Source organism: Carcharhinus amblyrhynchos, chromosome 20 (genome assembly GCF_965287045.1).
Source record: "Carcharhinus amblyrhynchos chromosome 20, sCarAmb.v2.hapA, whole genome shotgun sequence".
In the NCBI taxonomy this organism is placed as follows: domain Eukaryota; kingdom Metazoa; phylum Chordata; class Chondrichthyes; order Carcharhiniformes; family Carcharhinidae; genus Carcharhinus; species Carcharhinus amblyrhynchos.
Genome location: NC_137343.1, coordinates 51,043,031 through 51,063,108, shown reverse-complemented (window position 1 = coordinate 51,063,108; position 20,078 = coordinate 51,043,031). Strand labels below are relative to the sequence as shown.

At 52.5% G+C, this 20,078-nt stretch overlaps 1 protein-coding gene across 1 annotated transcript in view; it reads left to right on the top strand.

Annotated features, from left to right (window-relative positions):
- The window catches only part of adora2aa (adenosine A2a receptor a), a 36,797-nt gene extending 30,839 nt beyond the window's left edge, over positions 1 to 5,958 (top strand). The window contains 1 exon segment of the mRNA XM_080208797.1: positions 4,513 to 5,958. Within this exon segment, the coding sequence (XP_080064923.1) occupies positions 4,513 to 5,416 (904 nt within the window). The 3' untranslated portion in view covers positions 5,417 to 5,958.
- The last annotated feature ends 14,120 nt before the right edge of the window (positions 5,959 to 20,078 follow it).

Here is a 20,078-nt window from a genome sequence, read left to right as displayed (position 1 = left end):
ACCTTCTCAGGGGATGGGCAATAAATGCTAGCCAGCCAGCAACACCCACCCCCCACTGAATGGATAAAATAATTGAGATCAGGATGAATCAAGTGAGATTCAGTCTGGGAGCTGATTGATACAAGTGTCACCTGTTTGTAAGTAAACACATACAGCTTGGATAGAAACCGTACCCATTTAAACAAACCTTTTCCTTTCCCGGTGACAGATCAGAATTTTCTGTGTGTTTATCGGAGTTTTACCCTCAGTGTTAACAGGACTGAAAGTGAGTGCCTGCAGCAGGAGTTATTGAGTGGAGGTGACGCAGGTTGTGTTGTGTGAGAAACTGTTCCCCTGTTAAACTGAATCTCAACTCTCCCAGGTCTGAGATTAATAAACCCCCTCCCTCACACTGCCCGACGTCCAGCCTCAGACTCGAAGCCAAACTCCAGGCAAACACCCTGGACAGTGTTAAACGCAGGATAATACAGGCTGGACAGTGTTAAACACGGGATAACGCAGGCTGGACAGTGTTAAACACAGGATAACGCAGGCTGGACAGTGTTAAACACGGGATAACACAGGCTGGACAGTGTTAAACACGGGATAACACAGGCTGGACGGTGTTAAACGCGGGATAACACAGGCTGGACGGTGTTAAACGCAGGATAACACAGGCTGGACAGTGTTAAACGCGGGATAATACAGGCTGGTCAGTGTTAAATGTGGGATAACACAGGCTGGTCAGTGTTAAACGCGGGATAACACAGGCTGGACAGTGTTAAACGCGGGATAACACAGGCTGGTCAGTGTTAAACGTGGGATAACACAGGCTGGACAGTGTTAAACGCAGGATAACACAGGCTGGACAGTGTTAAACGCGGGATAACACAGGCTGGTCAGTGTTAAACGCGGGATAACACAGGCTGGACAGTGTTAAACATGGGATAACACAGGCTGGACAGTGTTAAACACAGGATAACTCAGGCTGGACAGTGTTAAACACAGACTGGACAGTGCTAAACACGGGATAACATAGGCTGGACAGTGTTAAACGCGGAATAACACAGGCTAGACCGTGTTAAACGCGGGATAACATGGGCTGCAGTGTTTTACACACAGGATAATTCAGACTCGACTGTTTCATGCCCAGGATTACACGCTGGTTTATTTCCTTGTTTTTTTTTAATCCATTTTATGGGCTTTTTAGCAGCTGCACAATCCTTGAACAACTGTCTGAAGCGATAGCGGCAGAGGGAAACTTTTGTGCAGATTGGAGGAAGGAAGTTGATTTGTAATGGTAAAATAGGGGCCAACAGTGTGAGAGACTGTGTCCACAGAACTACTTTATATAGAGATATCTCTTACTGCTGTAACCGTCACTGGGTTTTAGAAATAACTCATTCTTAACCTGACACATTTGAAGATAGCGCTTTTTTGGGCAGTTTGGCCTGCTCAGTTTTGGATTAATCCATTTTTTTTTCTGTGAGGGGAAATGGAAACTTTCTTTGCAAAGATAAATTCTCAAAGTGGAGTTGTTTAAATCCAGAGATGATGAAAGTGAAAATAGCTGTCAGCATTTCACAAAGATGTCAACTCCTGAATTGTTTTATGTTCACTCTGGGCTGATTCCAAATTCATCAAACCTTAACAAGCTTGAGCGAGAACCGAGTCCCGCTGTAAACTGTGGTTTTAGACAGGAAATACTCTTGAGCTATTCACTGTGGGTTATTTGACACAATGGTGACTGTTGGTTGTTGTGTGGAGGGGGTTATGTACAAACCTCAGTCTTCTCTGTGCTTCTCCAGACCGTTCCATGTCTTTCCGATGTGGGTGAGTCAGCGTTAGGTGCCTGTGTGCCAGACAAGTGAACCCCCGGGGGGTCGAGCCCATCAACCTACACCATCATTAGGGCCCAATGATAGTGACTGTGTTGGGTCTGTCACTGCTGATTAGACACAATCTCGGAGGCACAGGAGGAGCTCGGACTGATGACTGTACTTCCCCACTTCCCCTGGCCGTTGTGCCCCAGAGAGGCCAGCCTCGGACAGTGAGGGAGAAGCCAGGCTGGATCCCGAGGGGGTGGGGTAGTGCTGGGGATGAGCAGAGGGACGTGAGTGCAGATCCGGATAGATGAGGGAGGGGGGTGGGATTCGGCAGAGGAGGGGGGTGTATCTCTGGATGTGGAGGGGGGGGAGATACCCTCCATTGCCCTGTTCAGAACTTGCGTAGGTCCCATCTGGAGTTGGTGGGAGCAGTTTGAGGCCTCAGTCCAGGGGGTTTGAGCCTGTCACAATTTCCCAATGCTCCTAGTGTCACAGTTAATAATCCTTAACTAATTCCACCCAAATTCTTCAATAAAGTTATAGTTTGTTCATTATCAGTGTCACAACTAGGCTTACATTAACACTGCGATGAAGTTGCTGTGAAAAGCCCCAAGTTGCCACACCTGTTTGGGTCAATGTGCCAAAGCCGCACATCTTTGGATTGTGGGAGGAAACCCACGCAGACACGGGGAGAATGTACAGACTCCACACAGACAGTGACCCGAGCCGGGAATCGAACCTGGGTCTGTGGTGCTGTGAGGCAGCAGTTCTAACCCACTCTGCTACCCGGTATCTGTGACTCACTGTTGCTCACCTTTCCTGCTGGTCACAAACCAGCTCCTGGTGTTTCTCAAACATTAAAGTTCATGCACCGTCTGTACTGAGGTCATTACAGAACATCACGGTCATCTCTCACACACACAGAGAGAGGGTCAGCCCCAAATCCACCCCCAGTCCCTCACCCTCCCCCAGGCCTTTCCCTAGACCCCGCCCCCTTCCCCAAACCCCTCCCCCCAACTCCTCCCCCTTCCCCAACCCCTCACCCTACCCCCAACCCCTCCCCCCAACCCCTCCCCCTCCCCCAACCCCTTGCCCTCCCCCCAGCCCCTCACCCTGCCCCCAACCCCTCCCCCTCCCCCTCCCCCAGCCCCTCCCCTCTCCAAACCCCTCCCCCCACACCCCTTCCTCTCACCCTGACCCTTTCCCCTTCCTCCTACCCCTCCGCCTCCCCCCAGCTCCTCATGCTCCTCCCAGCCCCTCCTCCTTCCCCAGACCCCTTCCCCCAGACCCTTCCCGTTCCCCCCTTCCCCCGACCCCTCCTGTCTCCCCAGAACCCTCCCCTCCCCCTAGACCTCTCTCCCAGACCTTCCCCCTCCTCCCAGACCACTTTCCTCCCCGAAGACTCTTACCCTCCCCTCCCCCAGGACCCTTATGTGCTCCCTCCTCAAGCCCTTTTCCAAGCCCCTCACCCTCCTCCAAGCCCCTCACCCTCCTCCAAGCCCTTCACCCTCCCCCAAGCCCCTCACCCTCCGCCCGGCCCTTCCCTCTCTTCTGGCCCTTCTCCCTCACCCTCCCTAATGTTCTAGGTTGGTATCATCAACAGTTGTTCCTTTATATTCCCAATGTCCCGGAAGATTCCAGAAAGGTTTTTTCATGGTTCTGTCACTGGGTTAGCGACACCATGCGTCACCATGGAAACAGGTCTAATGGGTTGCTGCTGGGATGAGATGCCGCCTCCAAGAGTTGTCAACCAATCAGAGAATGGGTAACTCAGGTCTCAGCAGCGCCACTGGGTGTGGTGGTGAATGCTGGGATTGCGGCTGGCAGAGAGGGTGCCCGCTCTCTGGTTCTCAAATGGGTAAGTGACATCTGGGGTCGCTCATACCAGGCTGGCAGGTCCTATCGAGGGTGGGTATTGCCCCTGGGGAGTGGGGCTCCATCTACCCCAGAGCATTAGATTAGGAAGGTTCGTTCCCCCCCCCGAAATTGGGTTCCCTCACACTGGCAGAGAGTCCACCCTGGCAGGAAGCATCCACCGGTCACTCAGTGGTTTCATTGGTCTCTGCCCTGCTGCTGGCAAGATGACGTCATCAGATAGACCACCCTCCCTACCCCTCCCCTCCCACCCCTTCCCTCCACCCTCTAAACCTCCCCCCCGACTCCCCCTCCCCACCGACTCTTTCCCACACCACCCTTCCTCACCACACCCCCTGACCCCACTCTGTTCACACCAACCACACTCCACCTCCCCCCCCCCAACAATAACCTGCCCTCCCGCCCCATCCTGTGAGCCCCCGCTTCCTGAGCTATCCCGAGAGATGGGAAAGAATCCAGCCCAGGGAGTGTTGCTGGATGTGGAATGCCATTACACCCAAAGAACAAAGAACAACCCAGCCTGGGAAACAGGCCCTTCGGCCCAATGAGCCAACGCCGCCATCTTAACATCAGGAGTTCCCTCCTCTACCCATGAGCCTTGTCTACGCCTATTGGGGAAGATTGAGGGGAGACTAATTTAGGGACAATTTGTTACACCAATCAGCCTAAGCGCCCTCCAGCAAGGGGGCAGCACCTCTCCCAGGGGTGGCTCGCGATTGTCAATGGGAGTTTTTGATTAAAGCAAGTGAGGAATGTCAGATTTTTTTAAAGAAAGGTTACAGTTGTAATGTTTGCGATGACGAATTGATGGAAGGTTTCCCTGTCGTTCCAGGTATAACAGCTTAGTGACGGGTCAGCGAGCGAGAGGCATCATCTGTATCTGCTGGCTGCTGTCCTTCATGATTGGCCTGACCCCGATACTGGGCTGGAATAAATCCAACTGTCAGCTGGAGATGAGTGTGAACAAGACGGCCGTGTGTAAGGAGGGAATGGTGGCCTGTCTGTTTGAAGAGGTGGTCACCATGGATTACATGGTGTACTATAACTTCTTTGCCTGTGTCTTGATGCCCCTGCTGATAATGTTTGGGATTTACCTGCGGATTTTCATGGCCGCTCGCCACCAGCTCAAGCAAATGGAGTTTAAAGCCACCCACGCGGAGAAGAGCAGGTCCACCCTCCAGAAGGAGGTCCATGCGGCCAAGTCACTGGCCATCATCGTGGGGCTGTTTGCCGTCTGCTGGCTGCCGCTGCACATTATAAACTGTGTCAACCTCTTCTGCGAGGATTGTCGCCCGCCACCCTGGATCCTGTACGTCGCCATCATCCTGTCGCACGCCAACTCTGTCGTCAACCCTTTAATTTATGCGTACAGAATCCGCGAATTCCGCCAAACATTCCGTAAGATCCTGAAAAGGCACATCCTGAGGAAAACTGACCAGCCCTTCAAAACCCAGAACCCGAGGAGCTCGGTTTATGGAGGGAGTACGTACGGGTACAACCTAGACCTTGTTGGCACCTGCCCTAACGTGACAGTTGAGGTGGCAGAGGAGGAGATTCTCCAGAACGGGTACGTTGTGCACCTTCAGTCGAATGGGAGTGTGACAGGAGGCCGTCACGAGGAACTGTCCCACGATGACAGCAGCCAGTGTCAACATGGGCAGGGCAGCTGTGACTCACACCTCATCCACACCCTCAACCAACAGACTCCCTGCAGGACTCTGGCCAAAGTCTCCTGACCTGACAACCAGACAGGCTGTCACTTGTTGGCATAGCGATAAGGTGAAAGGTTGCATGGTGCAACTGCAGCGAGAGGGAGAGGAATGGAGCCGCCATAAGGCAGGTCAGATTGGCTCCAGGTAGCTGGGAGGTTAGCTAGCAGCCTGGATGTTCCTGTGTAACGCCGCCCCTCTCGCCTGCCCAGCTTGGCCGGAGGACTGGAGTTGGATTACCCCGACCCTGGGGCCCGCTGTGAATCGTTATTGTGCCGTGTATCCTTGTCTGTGAGCTGTTACATGTAGAATTGTGTGTCCGGTGTATGTGGATGGTCCATAGTCCAAACTGAGACTCCGAGTGTACGCGGGAAAGGCGCCTGGTTCACGTCAGCTTCTTTAAAGCCTGTCTGTGGGGAGAGGTATTTGTTTGGGAGTCACCTCCCCACACACTCAGTGATGCTGTCATTGTGAAGATGTGCTGTATTTTGGTTGGAAGTTGAAAGTTTGCCATGAATTCTGTGCGTCCGTGTGAAATCCCTGTGCACAGTACAATAAACAGGAGCAAATTCTAGATGTGAATTTTGTAGTTTCTCACCGTCGCTCTGACTTAAAATCCATTGATCACCTCTTTTGGAATTAATTTGTTCTCAGCCTCTGAGAAAGACACCCTCACCCCCTCCAGCACCCTTCATTCTGCAACCGGAACCCCTCTGCGTTCTAACTCTGTTGGATCTCAGCGCAGAGTGAGAGCTTAGAACATAGAACACTACAGCACAAACAGGCCCTTCGGCCCACAAGTTGCTCTGATCATATCCCTACCTATCAGGCCCATCTATCACCCTCAATCCTATTAAATCCCATGTACTCATCATGGGTTTGATTCAAAATATGGCTGATAATCAGGAACTATACAGACCGGACACTCTGAGAATCCCGGTCACTAACACAGATATTGTGTTTCTGTAGCGCTCAGAGACCCACTGGGGCATTTCAGAGGGCAGTTGCTGTGAGTTACATGTAGGCCAGACCAGGTAAAGACAGCAGATTTCCTTCCCTAAAGGACATTAGTGAACCAGATGGGTTTTTTTTTCCAACAATTGACAATGATTTCATGGTCACCAGTAGATCCTTAATTCCGGATTTTCATGGAGTTTATATTCCGCCATCTGCTGTGCTGGGATTTGCTCCGGGGGTCCGGGTCCCCGGGGCATTAACCTGGGGTGAGAACAGCAAAGTCAAAAGAGGCATTTCCACTTCCGCCCTGGGACTGGGGGTGGGGGGGTGGGGTGGGGGGGGCGGCGGGTGAGGGAAGGGGGTATATCTGCTGCCAGGCCGGAGAATGGGGGAGGGGGGGGTGGTGGGTGAATTCTGTAGGCCTGGGATGGGAGCAGTGAGGGATGGGCTGCCAGGTTGGACAGTGGGAATGGGGGGGTGGGTGGGGGGCTGGCTCTGTGACCCTGCTTGGGGGGTGGTTGGAGAGGGTGAGGGAGGGTGGGTTCCATCACCAGGCTCCATAGATATTTATTGTGATGTTATAGAGACATTGTGGATTGGCTTCACCCGAAAACATGAAGAATTGTTGATTCTCATGGGAACAACATGGAAACGTTCCCAGGAACATTCTGGAAATCTCCCAGGTGACCAATCCCAACCCCTGCGTTCTCCATATTCTGACCTGCGTTTGAACCTATTCTTTCCCCTGTTTGATTTCCTCCAGTCCTAAAAATTCCTTCTTACACTTGGCATCTTTTTTCTAGAATGTTCTTTATTTGTTTATTCATTCTCTATTCTTTATTATTCTTGCCTTTATTGGTCGGGGCATTGAGTACAAGAATCAGGATGTCTTATTGCAGCTTTGTAAACCTTTGGTTAGGCCACACTTGGAGCATTACCTTCAATTCTGGTCACCACGTTGCAGGAAGGGTGTGGAGTCTTTGGAGAGGGTGCAGGAGTCGCTGTGCGGATTAACGGTGTGAGCTGTGAGGAGACACTGAACAAACTGAGGCTGTTTTCTCAGGAACGGCTGAGGGGAGACCTGATAGAAGTTTGTAAAACCACGAGAGGCATAGATAAGGTTCACAGTCAGAATCTTTTCCCCGAGGTTGAAATGTCTAATACTGGGGGGCCGTGCACTTAACGTGAGAGGGGGAAAAGTTCAAAGGAGATGTGAGGGGCAGGTTTTTTACACACAGAGTGGAACATGCTGCCAGAGGTGATGATGGAGGCAGATACAATAGGGGCTTTTAGATAAGGACATGAATATGCAAAGGATAGAGGGGTCTGGGCCGAGGGATAGAGGGGTCTGGGCCGAGGGATAGAGGGGTCTGGGCCGAGGGATAGAGGGGTCTGGGCCGAGGGATAGAGGGGTCTGGGCCGAGGGATAGAGGGGTCTGGACCGAGGGATAGAGGGGTGTGGACCGAGGGATAGGGGGGTCTGGACCGAGGGATAGAGGGGTCTGGATCGAGGGATAGAGGGGTGTGGATCGAGGGCAGGCAGAAGGGTTTAGTTTAGTTTAGTGTCATGTTCGACACAACACCACGGGCTGAAGGGTTTGTTCCCGTTGCACTGTTTTATGCTCTATTTAATGACCATGTTTCACAGGAAGTGTTGGACAGACTCTCAATACTGAACATTGACAAAGCAGTGGGTTGGATCCAAGGATATTGAAGGAAGTGAGAATGGAAATTGCATGGTAATAACATGGAGAAATGTAAGCTGACTAGAAAGAGGCAGCCTGGATTGTGTTTAAATTTGTTTAACTTGCTGGAGTTTTTGGAGGAGGTAACTGGTTTGGTCCATGTGGTGTATATGGACTTTCAGAAAGTATTTGCTGCACAACAGACTTGAGGAAAGTTATAGCTCACGGAATAAAAGGGGCAGCAGCAACATGGTACAAAACTGGCTGAATAATAAGGTGTGGAGATGCCAGCATTGGGCTGGGGTACGCAGAGTAAGAAGTGTAACTACACCAGGTTAAAGTCCAACAGGTTTATTTGGTAGCAAACACCACAAGCTTTCAGAGCACTGCCCCTTCATCAGGTGAGTAGGGGTTCGGTTAACAAACAGGGCATATATAGACACAAACTCAATTTATAAGATAACGGTTGGAATGCGAGTCTGTACACTAGTTGATTACCTGGAGTGGGCAGATAGGTGGCAGATGAAGTTCAATGCGGAAAAGTGTGAAACGATGCACTTTGGTAGGAAGAACATGGAGAGACTATATAAATAAGGGATAAATTCTTAAGGAGGTGCAGGAGCAGAGGGATTTGGGTGTATCATTGAATGCAGCAGGACAGGTGGAGAGTAGTTGATATAACACTGGAGCATAGTGTACAAGAACAAGGAGGTTGTGCTAAACGTGCTGCACGGTGGCACAGGGGTTAGCACTACTGCCTCACAGTGCCAGGGACCTGGGTTCGGTTCCAGCCTCAGTGATTGTGTGTCTGCGTGGGTTTCCTCCGGATGCTCCGGTTTCCCCGCCACAGCCCAAAGTCGTGCAGGTTAGCTGGATTGGCCGTGTCACGTTGCCCTGAGTGTCAGGGAGACGAGCAGGATAAATACGTGGGGTTATGGGGATGGAGCCTTGGTGGGAATGTTGTTGGTGCAGGTAAGACGGGCCAAATGGACACCTTTCTGCACAATAGGGGTTTTATGATCTGTATTAGTTAGACCTCAGCTGGAATATTGTGTACAGTTCTGGGTGCCGCACTACAGGGAGAATGTGAACACTTCAGAGGAAGTGCAGAAGAGGTTTATAACAATGGTTCCAGGGATGAGACTAGACTGGAGAACAAAGAACAGCACAGGAAACAGGCCCTTTGGCCCCACAAGCCCACGCCGCCCATTTTAACACTCAGTTGCCTCATTCAAGTCTTTCTTCTACCAGAAGTTGGGACTGTTCTCATTGGAGAGAAGAATGCTAAGAGGAGATTTAATAGAGATGGTCAAAATCATGAGGGTGCTGGCCAGAGTAGGTAAGGAGAAACTGTTCCCACTCGTAAAAGGATCGAGAACGAGAGGGCAGAAATTGGAAGTGATTTGCAAAGGAAGCAAATATGATGTGAGGAAAATTTTTTTACCTGGCGAGTGGTTGGGATCTGGAATGCACTGCCTGGAAGTGTGGTAGAGGCAGCTTCAATCAAGGCATTCAGAGGGTATTAGATGATTATTGAATGGAAACAGTGTGTAAGGGAAAAGGGAAGGGAATGGCACTGATGCTCACTTGGAAAGCTGGTGCAGAGACGATGGTCTGAGTGGCTGCCTCCTGCACCATAACAATCCTGAGAGGCAGTGATGTGACTGAGTTGTTGGGTGGGACAGATGGAGACACTCTGGGTGTGTGGTTGATGTGTTGATTGGAGATTAAGTTGTGTGAAGATAACAGCTTGTCAGGACTGGTAGCCCAGTGGTAATGTTAGTGAGTTAATGATCTCCATGCCTGCAGCAATACTCTTGGTGATGGGTTCAAATTTCACCACAGCAGCTGGAGGTTTCACTGTAGGATGAGATTCTCTGGTCTCCCGTTGGTGTTTTTCTCGGTGTGGGAATCAGTGCTGGAGGTGGGATCTTCTGGACCCCTGAGATTTCCCACTGAATCCCCCCCCGCTGCCACCCCCACACCAGGAAACCTATGGCAGGCGGTCCATGATCAGTGGGACCAGAGAATCCCGGAGGCTTCCGGCTGTGGTTAAATATATCAGGAACAAGATTCAGTCGTGGTGAGAATGAAAATTATCATTTGTGATTAAAAAGGCATCTTTAATCACTGATGTCCTTTAGGGAAGGAAATCTGCCGTCCTTACCCGGTCTGGCCTACATGTTGCTCCAGAGCCACAGCAATGAGGTTGACTCTGAAATGGCCTTGCAAACCACTCAGCCCGAAACTCCCCCCATACAGAACACAGCTCAACACGACCTTCTGAACACTACACTACCTTCTCAACACGACCTTCTGAACACTACACTACCTTCTCAACACTACCTTCTGAACACTACACTACCTTCTCAACACCACCTTCTGAACACTACACTACCTTCTCAACACAACCTTCTGAAGGGCAGTTAAGACTGGACAGCAGATGTTGGTCTTGTACTGAGTGTCTAGCTCCTGTGAATGAATTAACCAACATTGATTGGCCGACTGTTTGAATGGTCACACTGTATATTGGAGAAAATAAAAAGCTTGTGTGAGAAACAGCACCTTATCAGTGTATATATCTGATTTTATTGTGCAGTGTACCTGCCCACAGGGTCAACACTTGCTTACCAGATACTGACTAGCTTCACACAACAGACAGATGTGCACTGGAGGGTTCTGGTGGCACAGTGGGTTAGTGCTGCTGCTTCACAGCTCCAGGGTCCTGGGTTCCATTCCCGGCTGGGGTCACTGTCTGTGTGGAGTTTGCACATTCTCCTCGTGTCTGTGTGGGTTTCCTCCAGGTGCTCCGGTTTCCTCCCACAATCCGAAAGATGTGCTGGTTAGGTGCATTGGCCATGCTAAATTCTCCCTCAGTGTAACTGAACAGGCACCACGGTGTGATGATGAGGGGATTTTCACAGTAACTTCATTGCAGTGTTGATGTAAGCTTACTTGTGACTAATAAATAAATGTTAACTTAAGCTTAACAGGACCATGTGCCTTACTCATCAGAGCTAGGGTGGGGGATGGGCTAGATCAGTTGGATCATCCCTGATGCTATTGGAGGAGGTTGTGGGTTTGATCAGTGTTTTCTGGAAGTGGGGTGGGAAATCATTCAACCATCCCCTCCCCTGGGTCAGCCAATCGGATGAGCCATGACCTTATTGAATGGCGGAGCAGGGTCAAGGTGCTGAGTGACTCCTCCTGTTCCGAACTCTCTAGATCCATATGTCAATCCTCATGGAGGCCAGTCTTGGTGTGGCATTTCAATCTGTCCCAGTTCTGATTTTTGGAAACCCCAATGATGTGGAGAATAAGAATGGATAAGAACATAAGAAATAGGAGCAGGAGTAGGCCATCCAGCCCTTCGAGCCTGCCCCGCCATTCAATAAGATCATGGCTGATCTGTCGTGGCTCAGTTCCACATTCCCGCCCTCTCCCCATAACCCTTAATCCCCTCTCTTATCAAAAACCCATCAACCCGCGTCTTAAATATATTTAGCGAGGCAGCCTCCACCACTTCAACGGGCAGAGAATTCCAGAGATTCACCACCCTTTGAGTGAAGAAGTTCCTCCTCAACTCTGATCTAAACTGACCCCCCCTTATCTTGAGGCTGTGCCCTCTAATCCTACTGCCCTTTCTGAGCGGGAAGAGTCTCTCCACCTCTATCCTATCCATCCCATTCATCATCTTATACGTCTCAATGAGATCTCCCCTCATTCTTCTAAACTCTAACGAGTACAGACCCAGTCTACTTAGTCTCTCTTCACAGTCTAACCCCCTCATCTCTGGTTGTGATGTTTATCTGCATGTTGTGTTTTGCTTTGTACCCTTCCCTCCAAGAGAAGATGAGAAGTCTTACGTGGCAGGTTCTGACCAGGACTGTCCTGGTGGAAACAGACCCAGGAATAATTCTCAAAAAGCGATTGGATAAACACTTGAACAGGAGGAATGTGCGGCTATCAGTACAAGTGAGATTTATTGGCTCATTCTTTCAAAGAAGCCAGAACAGACACAGAGACACCCTTCTGTCTGGGAATCGTCTTCAGGATATCCAAGAGTGATCATTCCTGAAAGGATTTTATGTAAAACATTGAACATCGGGAATCCCATTAGAATAAATTTAATTCTAATTACTGGGCCTCAATGCCTGAAAAATCCTCCCCCTCCCTCATGTCAGTGTAATCTCCCCCCCCCTCCCCAGGGCAGCAGGGCAAACACCTACTGGAGCAGCTCAGAATGAGCACTTTGCTCTGGGGGAGGATGTTATACCTGGATAGTACCTGACACTGACCACCACCCCCCCCCCCCCGCCGGCCCAGCACTGCACCCCTCCCCCAGAACTGCCCCCTGGCACTGCCCCCCCCGGCACTGCTCCCCCCCCCGGCACTGCCCCCCCAGCACTGCCCCCCCAGCACTGCCCCCCCCAGCACTGCCCCCCCCCAGCACTGCCCCCCCCCCCAGCACTGCCCCCCCCCAGCACTGCCCCCCCCCCAGCACTGCCCCCCCCCAGCACTGCCCCCCCCCCCAGCACTGCCCCCCCCCAGCACTGCCCCCCCCCCCCAGCACTGCCCCCCCCCCAGCACTGCCCCCCCCCAGCACTGCCCCCCCCAGCACTGCCCCCCCCCGGCTCTGTCCCCCTGGCACTGCCCCCCAGGTACTGCCCTCGTGCAGTGAGGGGGGGTGGGGGGGGGATGTCCTGGTTTTACTCCCGTGCACTGGGGGAGGGGCAGTAAAAACCACATCTTGCTCTTTAAAAATTGAAGCCAATCAATCAGAGCCCCCCCACCCCCCAAACCACCCCCCCCACCCCCAAACCGCCCCCCCCACCCCCAAACCGCCCCCCCCCACCCCCAAACCGCCCCCCACCCCCAAACCGCCCCCCCCACCCCCAAACCGCCCCCCACCCCCAAACCGCCCACCCCCAAACCGCCCCCCCCACCCCCAAACCGCCCCCCACCCCCAAACCGCCCCCCCCACCCCCAAACCGCCCCCCACCCCCAAACCCCCCCCCAAACCGCCCCCCACCCCCCAAACCCCCCCCACCCCCAAACCGCCCCCCCAAACCGCCCCCCACCCCCAAACCGCCCCCCACCCCCAAACCCCCCCCCCAAACCGCCCCCCACCCCCCAAACCCCCCCCACCCCCAAACCGCCCCCCACCCCCAAACCCCCCCCCAAACCGCCCCCCACCCCCAAACCGCCCCCACCCCCAAACCGCCCCCCCACCCCCAAACCCCCCCCACCCCCAAACCGCCCCCCCCACCCCCAAACCCCCCCCAAACCGCCCCCCACCCCCAAACCGCCCCCACCCCCAAACCCCCCCACCCCCAAACCGCCCCCCACCCCCAAACCGCCCCCACCCCCAAACCCCCCCCACCCCCCAAACCGCCCCCACCCCCAAACCGCCCCCCACCCCCAAACCCCCCCCACCCCCAAACCCCCCCCACCCCCAAACCCCCCCCACCCCCAAACCGCCCCCCCACCCCCAAACCCCCCCCACCCCCAAACCGCCCCCACCCCCAAACCCCCCCCACCCCCAAACCCCCCCACCCCCAAACCGCCCCCCCACCCCCAAACCCCCCCCACCCCCAAACCCCCCCCACCCCCAAACCGCCCCCCCACGCCCAAACCCCCCCACCCCCAAACCGCCCCCCCACCCCCAAACCCCCCCCCACCCCCAAACCGCCCCCCCCACCCCCAAACCCCCCCCACCCCCAAACCGCCCCCACCCCCAAACCGCCCCCCCACCCCCAAACCCCCCCCACCCCCAAACCGCCCCCACCCCCAAACCGCCCCCACCCCCAAACCGCCCCCCCACCCCCAAACCCCCCCCCACCCCCAAACCGCCCCCCCCACCCCCAAACCCCCCCCACCCCCAAACCGCCCCCACCCCCAAACCGCCCCCCCACCCCCAAACCCCCCCCACCCCCAAACCGCCCCCACCCCCAAACCGCCCCCACCCCCAAACCCCCCCCCACCCCCAAACCGCCCCCCCACCCCCAAACCCCCCCACCCCCAAACCGCCCCCCCACCCCCAAACCCCCCCCAAACCCCCCCCACCCCCAAACCGCCCACCCACCCCCAAACCACCCCCCAGCCCCCAAACCGCCCCCCTACCCCCAAACCGCCCCCACCCCCAAACCGCCCCCCCACCCCCAAACCCCCCCCAAACCCCCCCCACCCCCAAACCGCCCACCCACCCCCAAACCACCCCCCAGCCCCCAAACCGCCCCCCCACCCCCAAACCGCCCCCACCCCCAAACCGCCCCCCCACCCCCAAACCCCCCCCAAACCCCCCCCACCCCCAAACCGCCCACCCACCCCCAAACCACCCCCCCAGCCCCCAAACCGCCCCCCCAACCCCCAAACCCCCACCCAATTCCACCCCTGGTGCCCCACCTCCCAATCCATAGCCCCGAACCCATCCCTGTTCTCCCCGACCCTGCCCCAACTCCACCTCATCCCCATCCCCACCACCGCCCCCGTCACCACCCCCCCCCGCTTCTAATCCCACCCCCGCTCCCACTCCGTCCCACCCCCACCACCACCCCCGTCACCACCCCCCGCTTCTAATCCCACCCCCACCCCCACCACGATATAGTGGGGGACACTGTCATTGGGTCTGGTGGTTTCACTGCTGCTTTTCCCAACTATTCGAACACTGCCTCGGGAAGGGAAAACTCCAGCCTTATTTCTGAGCTCTGCAATCTCTCACCTTTTAGATAATAACTTCTTTTCATTCTTCCTGTCAAAACGGACAATTTTACAAATTATTTTCCCACTCATTAGATCTTTGCCCACTCACTTAACCATAGAACCAAAGAATCCCCACAATGCAGCAAGAATATCTTACACAAACCTTCCCCTCCACCCTATCCCCATAAACCCCCACATTCCCCATTGCTAATCCATCTAACCTGCACATCTTTGGACTCTGGGAGGAAACTGGAGCACCCAGAGGAACAGTAGATGGCACGGTGGCACTATGACCAGCACTGTTGCCTCACAGCGCCAGGGGCCTGGGTTCAATTCCACTCTTGGGTCACTGTCTATGTGGAGTCTGCACATTCTCCCCGTGTCTGCGTGGGTTTCCTCCGGGTGCTCCAGATTCCTCCCACACTCCAAAGATGTGCGGGTTATGTGGATCGGCCATGCTAAATTGACCCTAATGTCAGGGGGATTAGCGCAGGTAAATGCATTGGGTAATGAGGATAGGGCCTGGGTGAGATTGTGATCGGTGGACAGAATGGCCTCCTTCTGTGTTGTAGGGATTCTATAATTCTATGAAACCCACGCAGACACGAGGAGAATGTGCAGACTCCCCATAGACAGTGACCCACGGCTGGAATCGAACCAGGGTGCTGTGAGGCAGCAGCGCTAACTACTGTGTCACCTAGTCCTCCTAATGTCCTCTTCACAATTTACTTTCCTGCCTATCTTTGTGTTATCAGCAACCTCAAAATGTTAGTAGTGAAATTAGGAAAGAGTTTGGTGATTGGGGTTAAGGCGGATCTTACCCGACACCAATCCATTTACTCCCTCGATTCACCCAATCAGAACTCCATCAGACCTGGAGTACCATCACTAGGTTGGAGAGGGAGATTGCCCCCTTCCTGCTCCTGTGGATCGTTACTGAGACGTGGAGAGAAGGAGGATTTTCTGGGGATGATACTGGACAGGGAAAGCTCCATCTATTGCAGTCCGATGGGGAGGTGGGGAAAGCACTTCTGGCAGTGAGCCTGAACAGCAGAGTGACATTTCATATCACTCTCCCAACCCAACCCTACTTTAGAAACCAGAGTGTGAGGAGCCCTGACTTCAGAAACTTAATATTAGTCATAAAGTCAAACTTGCCCTTTCTGTGTAATGAGATCCTGGTCAGTGTTGTTGCCGTAGGTTATGTACTCAGGTAGAATTATTGAACATTAAATATCATTTGACATTTCTCTCCAATTGCTACATTGCTGTAGGGCTTTAAGATATTATAATCAGGACAGATTTCAATATTTAAGCAATAGTAACATTGCTTTCGGATCAGACCACTGATTTTATTCTTTAATATCACATTTCTATTGAACTGTTGTGCGGAGAGAATTATCAGGAGCCGCTGGGTTGCTCTCCAAGGAAGGCGAGAGACTGTTTCATCCATTTCGGAAAATGTTCGGCTCCTTTTAGTGTAGTGATTCCCTCTGAACTGCCTCACAGAATCCCTACAGTGCAGAAGGAGGCCATTCAGCCCATTGGGCCTACACTGACAATATTCCCACCCAGATCCCATCCCCTTTTACCAAGACATTTACTCTGCTAGTCCCCCTGTCACTGGGGGTCAATTTTAGCATGGCCAATCCACCTAACCTGCACACCTTTGGAGCAGGGGAGGGAACTGGAGCACCCGGAGGAAACCCACGCAGACACGGGGAGAATGTACAAACTCCACACTGACAGTGACCCGAGCCGGGAATCGAACCCGGGTCCCTGGCGCTGCGAGCCACCCTTACTGAGTTTAGTGCTAATCCTCAGTCTCCTTGGAAGTGCTTTATTTGTTTGTGTTTCCGGTTCCCCAGTACATCAGTTGACTTGGTGCGGAGACACTGATTCTGGTCAATGGAAATGTGACGCTTTACAACACGGCCTCGAGTTCCCACTGCCAAAGGCTTAGCCACCCAGTGAATACTTACTCGAGTCCTGTGATTGGTTCTCCCAAACCCGATCCTGGGTTTGAGTTGATCCCTCGGGTGAGGAACGCTGCCCGCTTTCCTTCTCAGATTTTACACGTTCAGACCTTGCCGAGTCGCGATGGACCTAATTTAAGAACATAAGAAATAGGAGCAGGAGTCGGCCATCTAGCCCTTCGAGCCTGCCCCGCCATTCAATAAGATCATGGCTGATCTGTCGTGGCTCAGTTCCACATTCCCGCCCTCTCCCCATAACCCTTAATCCCCTCGCTTATCAAAAACCCATCAACCCGCGTCTTAAATATATTTAGCGAGGCAGCCTCCACCACTTCAACGGGCAGAGAATTCCAGAGATTCACCACCCTTTGAGTGAAGAAGTTCCTCCTCAACTCCGTTCTAAACCGCCCCCCCTTTATCTTGAGGCTGTGCCCCCTAGTCCTACTGTCTTTTCTGAGCGGGAAGAGTCTCTCCACCTCTATCCTATCCATCCCATTCATCATCTTATACGTCTCAATGAGATCTCCCCTCATTCTTCTAAACTCTAACAAGTACAAGCCTAGTTTATTCAGCCTCTCCTCATAGCTCAACCCCCTCAACTCCGGCATCAGCCTAGTAAACCTCCTCTGCACTCCCTCCAAGGCCAAAATATCCATCATAATACCACAATGTCCATTCATCCTGATCTCTAACTCTCCGTCACAGTGGAAACGTTGTAAATATAAGTGTCGTTCAATCCGATCGAGGCGGTTTGGTTTGATTCCAGATAGTGAATGGACAGGGACAACGCCCTGCATTGATATAGCGCCTTCAGACTTGGTTAAAATGGGAACGTTTTTACAGGGAGGTAATCAGACACCAATAGGATGTCTGGAGCCTGAGGGGTCAGGAAGGGTCTCCAGGCGGGTCGGGGGGGGAGTGTCAGAGGAGGATCTTGGAATGGGAAGGTGGAGGGAGGTGGGATTGTACAATGGGGTTGAGAGTAACAGCAATGCTGTCCACACCCTGACTGATTCTGTGATCTGTGTGAAACGCCCCTTAGCGAAAGGGTGTTTCGCTCCCAGTAACTCAGCAGCAACACTCTCTGAGGCAGCAAGCTTTGAGCTTACATCCCACTCCCAGGATTTAGGAGGAGATCGCAGTGTCAGATTACAAACATAATTCCCCAGGGGGCTGGCGACCTTTGAAGAAAGTGAGTGAAGATCTGTGTGTTTATCCTTCAATCGAATTCTGGTGATGTGAGTGTGCCGATAAGAAATTTTGTTTCTAAATCAGATCCTCAGCAGTAGAAGCAGTTTTAGTTTCATTGCTGTTGGGCTGTTCCTTAAATGGGGTTTGTTTATTTTTATTCTGAAATCTTTTATAATCTTGCAATGTTTGAAGGAAGACCAAGTGTCAAATGACTTAGAATAACTTAGAATCCCAACGGTGCCACTTGGCCCATCGAGACTGTACCTACCGCAATCCCACCCAGGCCCTACCACCACATATTTACCCACTAATCCCTTGAACCTAAGCATCTCAGATCATTTAGAGCAATTTTAGCACAGCCAATCAACCTAACCCGTCACATCTTTGGACTCATAGAATCATAGACACCCCGACAGTGCAGAAAGAGGCCCTTTGGCCCATCGAGTCTGCACCCAACACAATCCTACCCAGGCCCTACCCCCATATCCCTACATATTATACCCACTAATCCCTCTAACCTACACATCCCTGGACACTAAGGGGCAATTTCTTAGCGCGACCAATCAACCTAACCCACACATGTTTGGACCATGGGAGGAAACCGGAGCACCTGGAGGAAACCCACGCAGACACGAGGAGAATGTGCAAACTCCACACACAGACAGTGACCCGAGCCAGGAATCGAACCCAGGACCCTGGAGCTGTGAAGCAGCAGTGCTAACCCACTGTGCTACTGTGCTGTCCAAGTGTTCTGGACAGTTTTTGTTCTTCATAGTGAATTCAAGGTTGCATTTTCTGGTTTGGCTGGCAGCAGTTTAGTTTTAGCAGGGACAGGTGGCTCGGTAGCACTGCTTCACAGCTCCAGGGTCCTGGGTTCGATTCCCGGCTCGGGGTCACTCTCTGTGTGTGGAGTTTGCACATTCTCCTCGTGTCTGCGTGGGTTTCCTCTGGGTTCTCCGGTTTCCTCCTATGGTCCAAAGATGTGCGGGTTAGGTTGATTGGCCATGCTAAGAAATTGTCCCTTAGTGTCCAGGGATGTGTAGGTTAGCGGGATTAGTGGGTGTAATATGTAGGGATATGGGGGGGTAGGGCCTGGGTGGGATTGTGTTTGGTGCAGACTCGATGGGCCGAAGGGCCTCTTTCTGCTCTGTAGGGTTCTATGATTTAAAAAAATCTATGACATGAGACTGAAAGCAGTGTCTCTCTCTCTGTCTCTCTTTCTCTCCCTGATTTTGGAAATTCTGCTGGTTAGCTAAAAACCAGGCTTTTTCCTATCTGGAGTAGAGAATCTGCTTTTGGTGGCTTGTCCAGAGCCTCACCCTGGTGTTCTGGGAAGCTGTTCTGACTTCAGACTGTTCTGGGTGAATCCAGAGGGCTGCTATCAGTTACAAGCTGGAGAGGTCAGAATCTTAATTTTCCGAGCAAAGGACTCAGTTCCAGTATGACGTGAGCTGAGTTAAGAAAGGGTTTTTTGTATGGGTTTTGTTTGATTGGAACAACTTAGATATATTTGTTAAGGTTTGTATATTATTGTAGTTGTTTTGTTTTTGTTTGTAATTGACAAAAATTATTGCTGATTTTCTGTCCATACACGTTAATTCTATTCTTAAATAAACATGGTTTGATAAAAGCTCCCCAGTGGGTTATTTGAATCATACCTGAAGTGAAACCTATCATGCTTATCCTAACCAAATTCAAAATGCAAAACTTATGATCCAGGCGATCTTCACAAAACACTTCGGAGTTTCTGACCTTGAATTATAACACTCCTACAAAATGGTTCACTCTTTACTTGGTCACTGTTTTTGGGGGTTCCTGTTGTGTGAAGTTGCTATTGCATTATTTACACTTCAAATGTATTTAATTGATGTGACACTGGGACATTCTTGGGATATAAGGTGTAAAAGCAACAGGGTTGTTGTGGTGGGAGATTTTAACTTTCCCTATATTGACTGGGACTCACTTAAGTGCTGGGCAGGGGTGGGAATGGGGCAGAGTTTGTAAGGAGCATCCAGGAGGACTTCTTGAAACAGTATGTAGATAGTCCAACTAGGGAAGGGGCCATACAGGACCTGGTATTGGAGAATGAGCCTGGCCAGGTGGTCGATGTTTCAGTAAGGGAGCAGTTTGGGAACAGTGACCACAATTCAGTAAGCTTTAAGGTACTGACCGATAAAG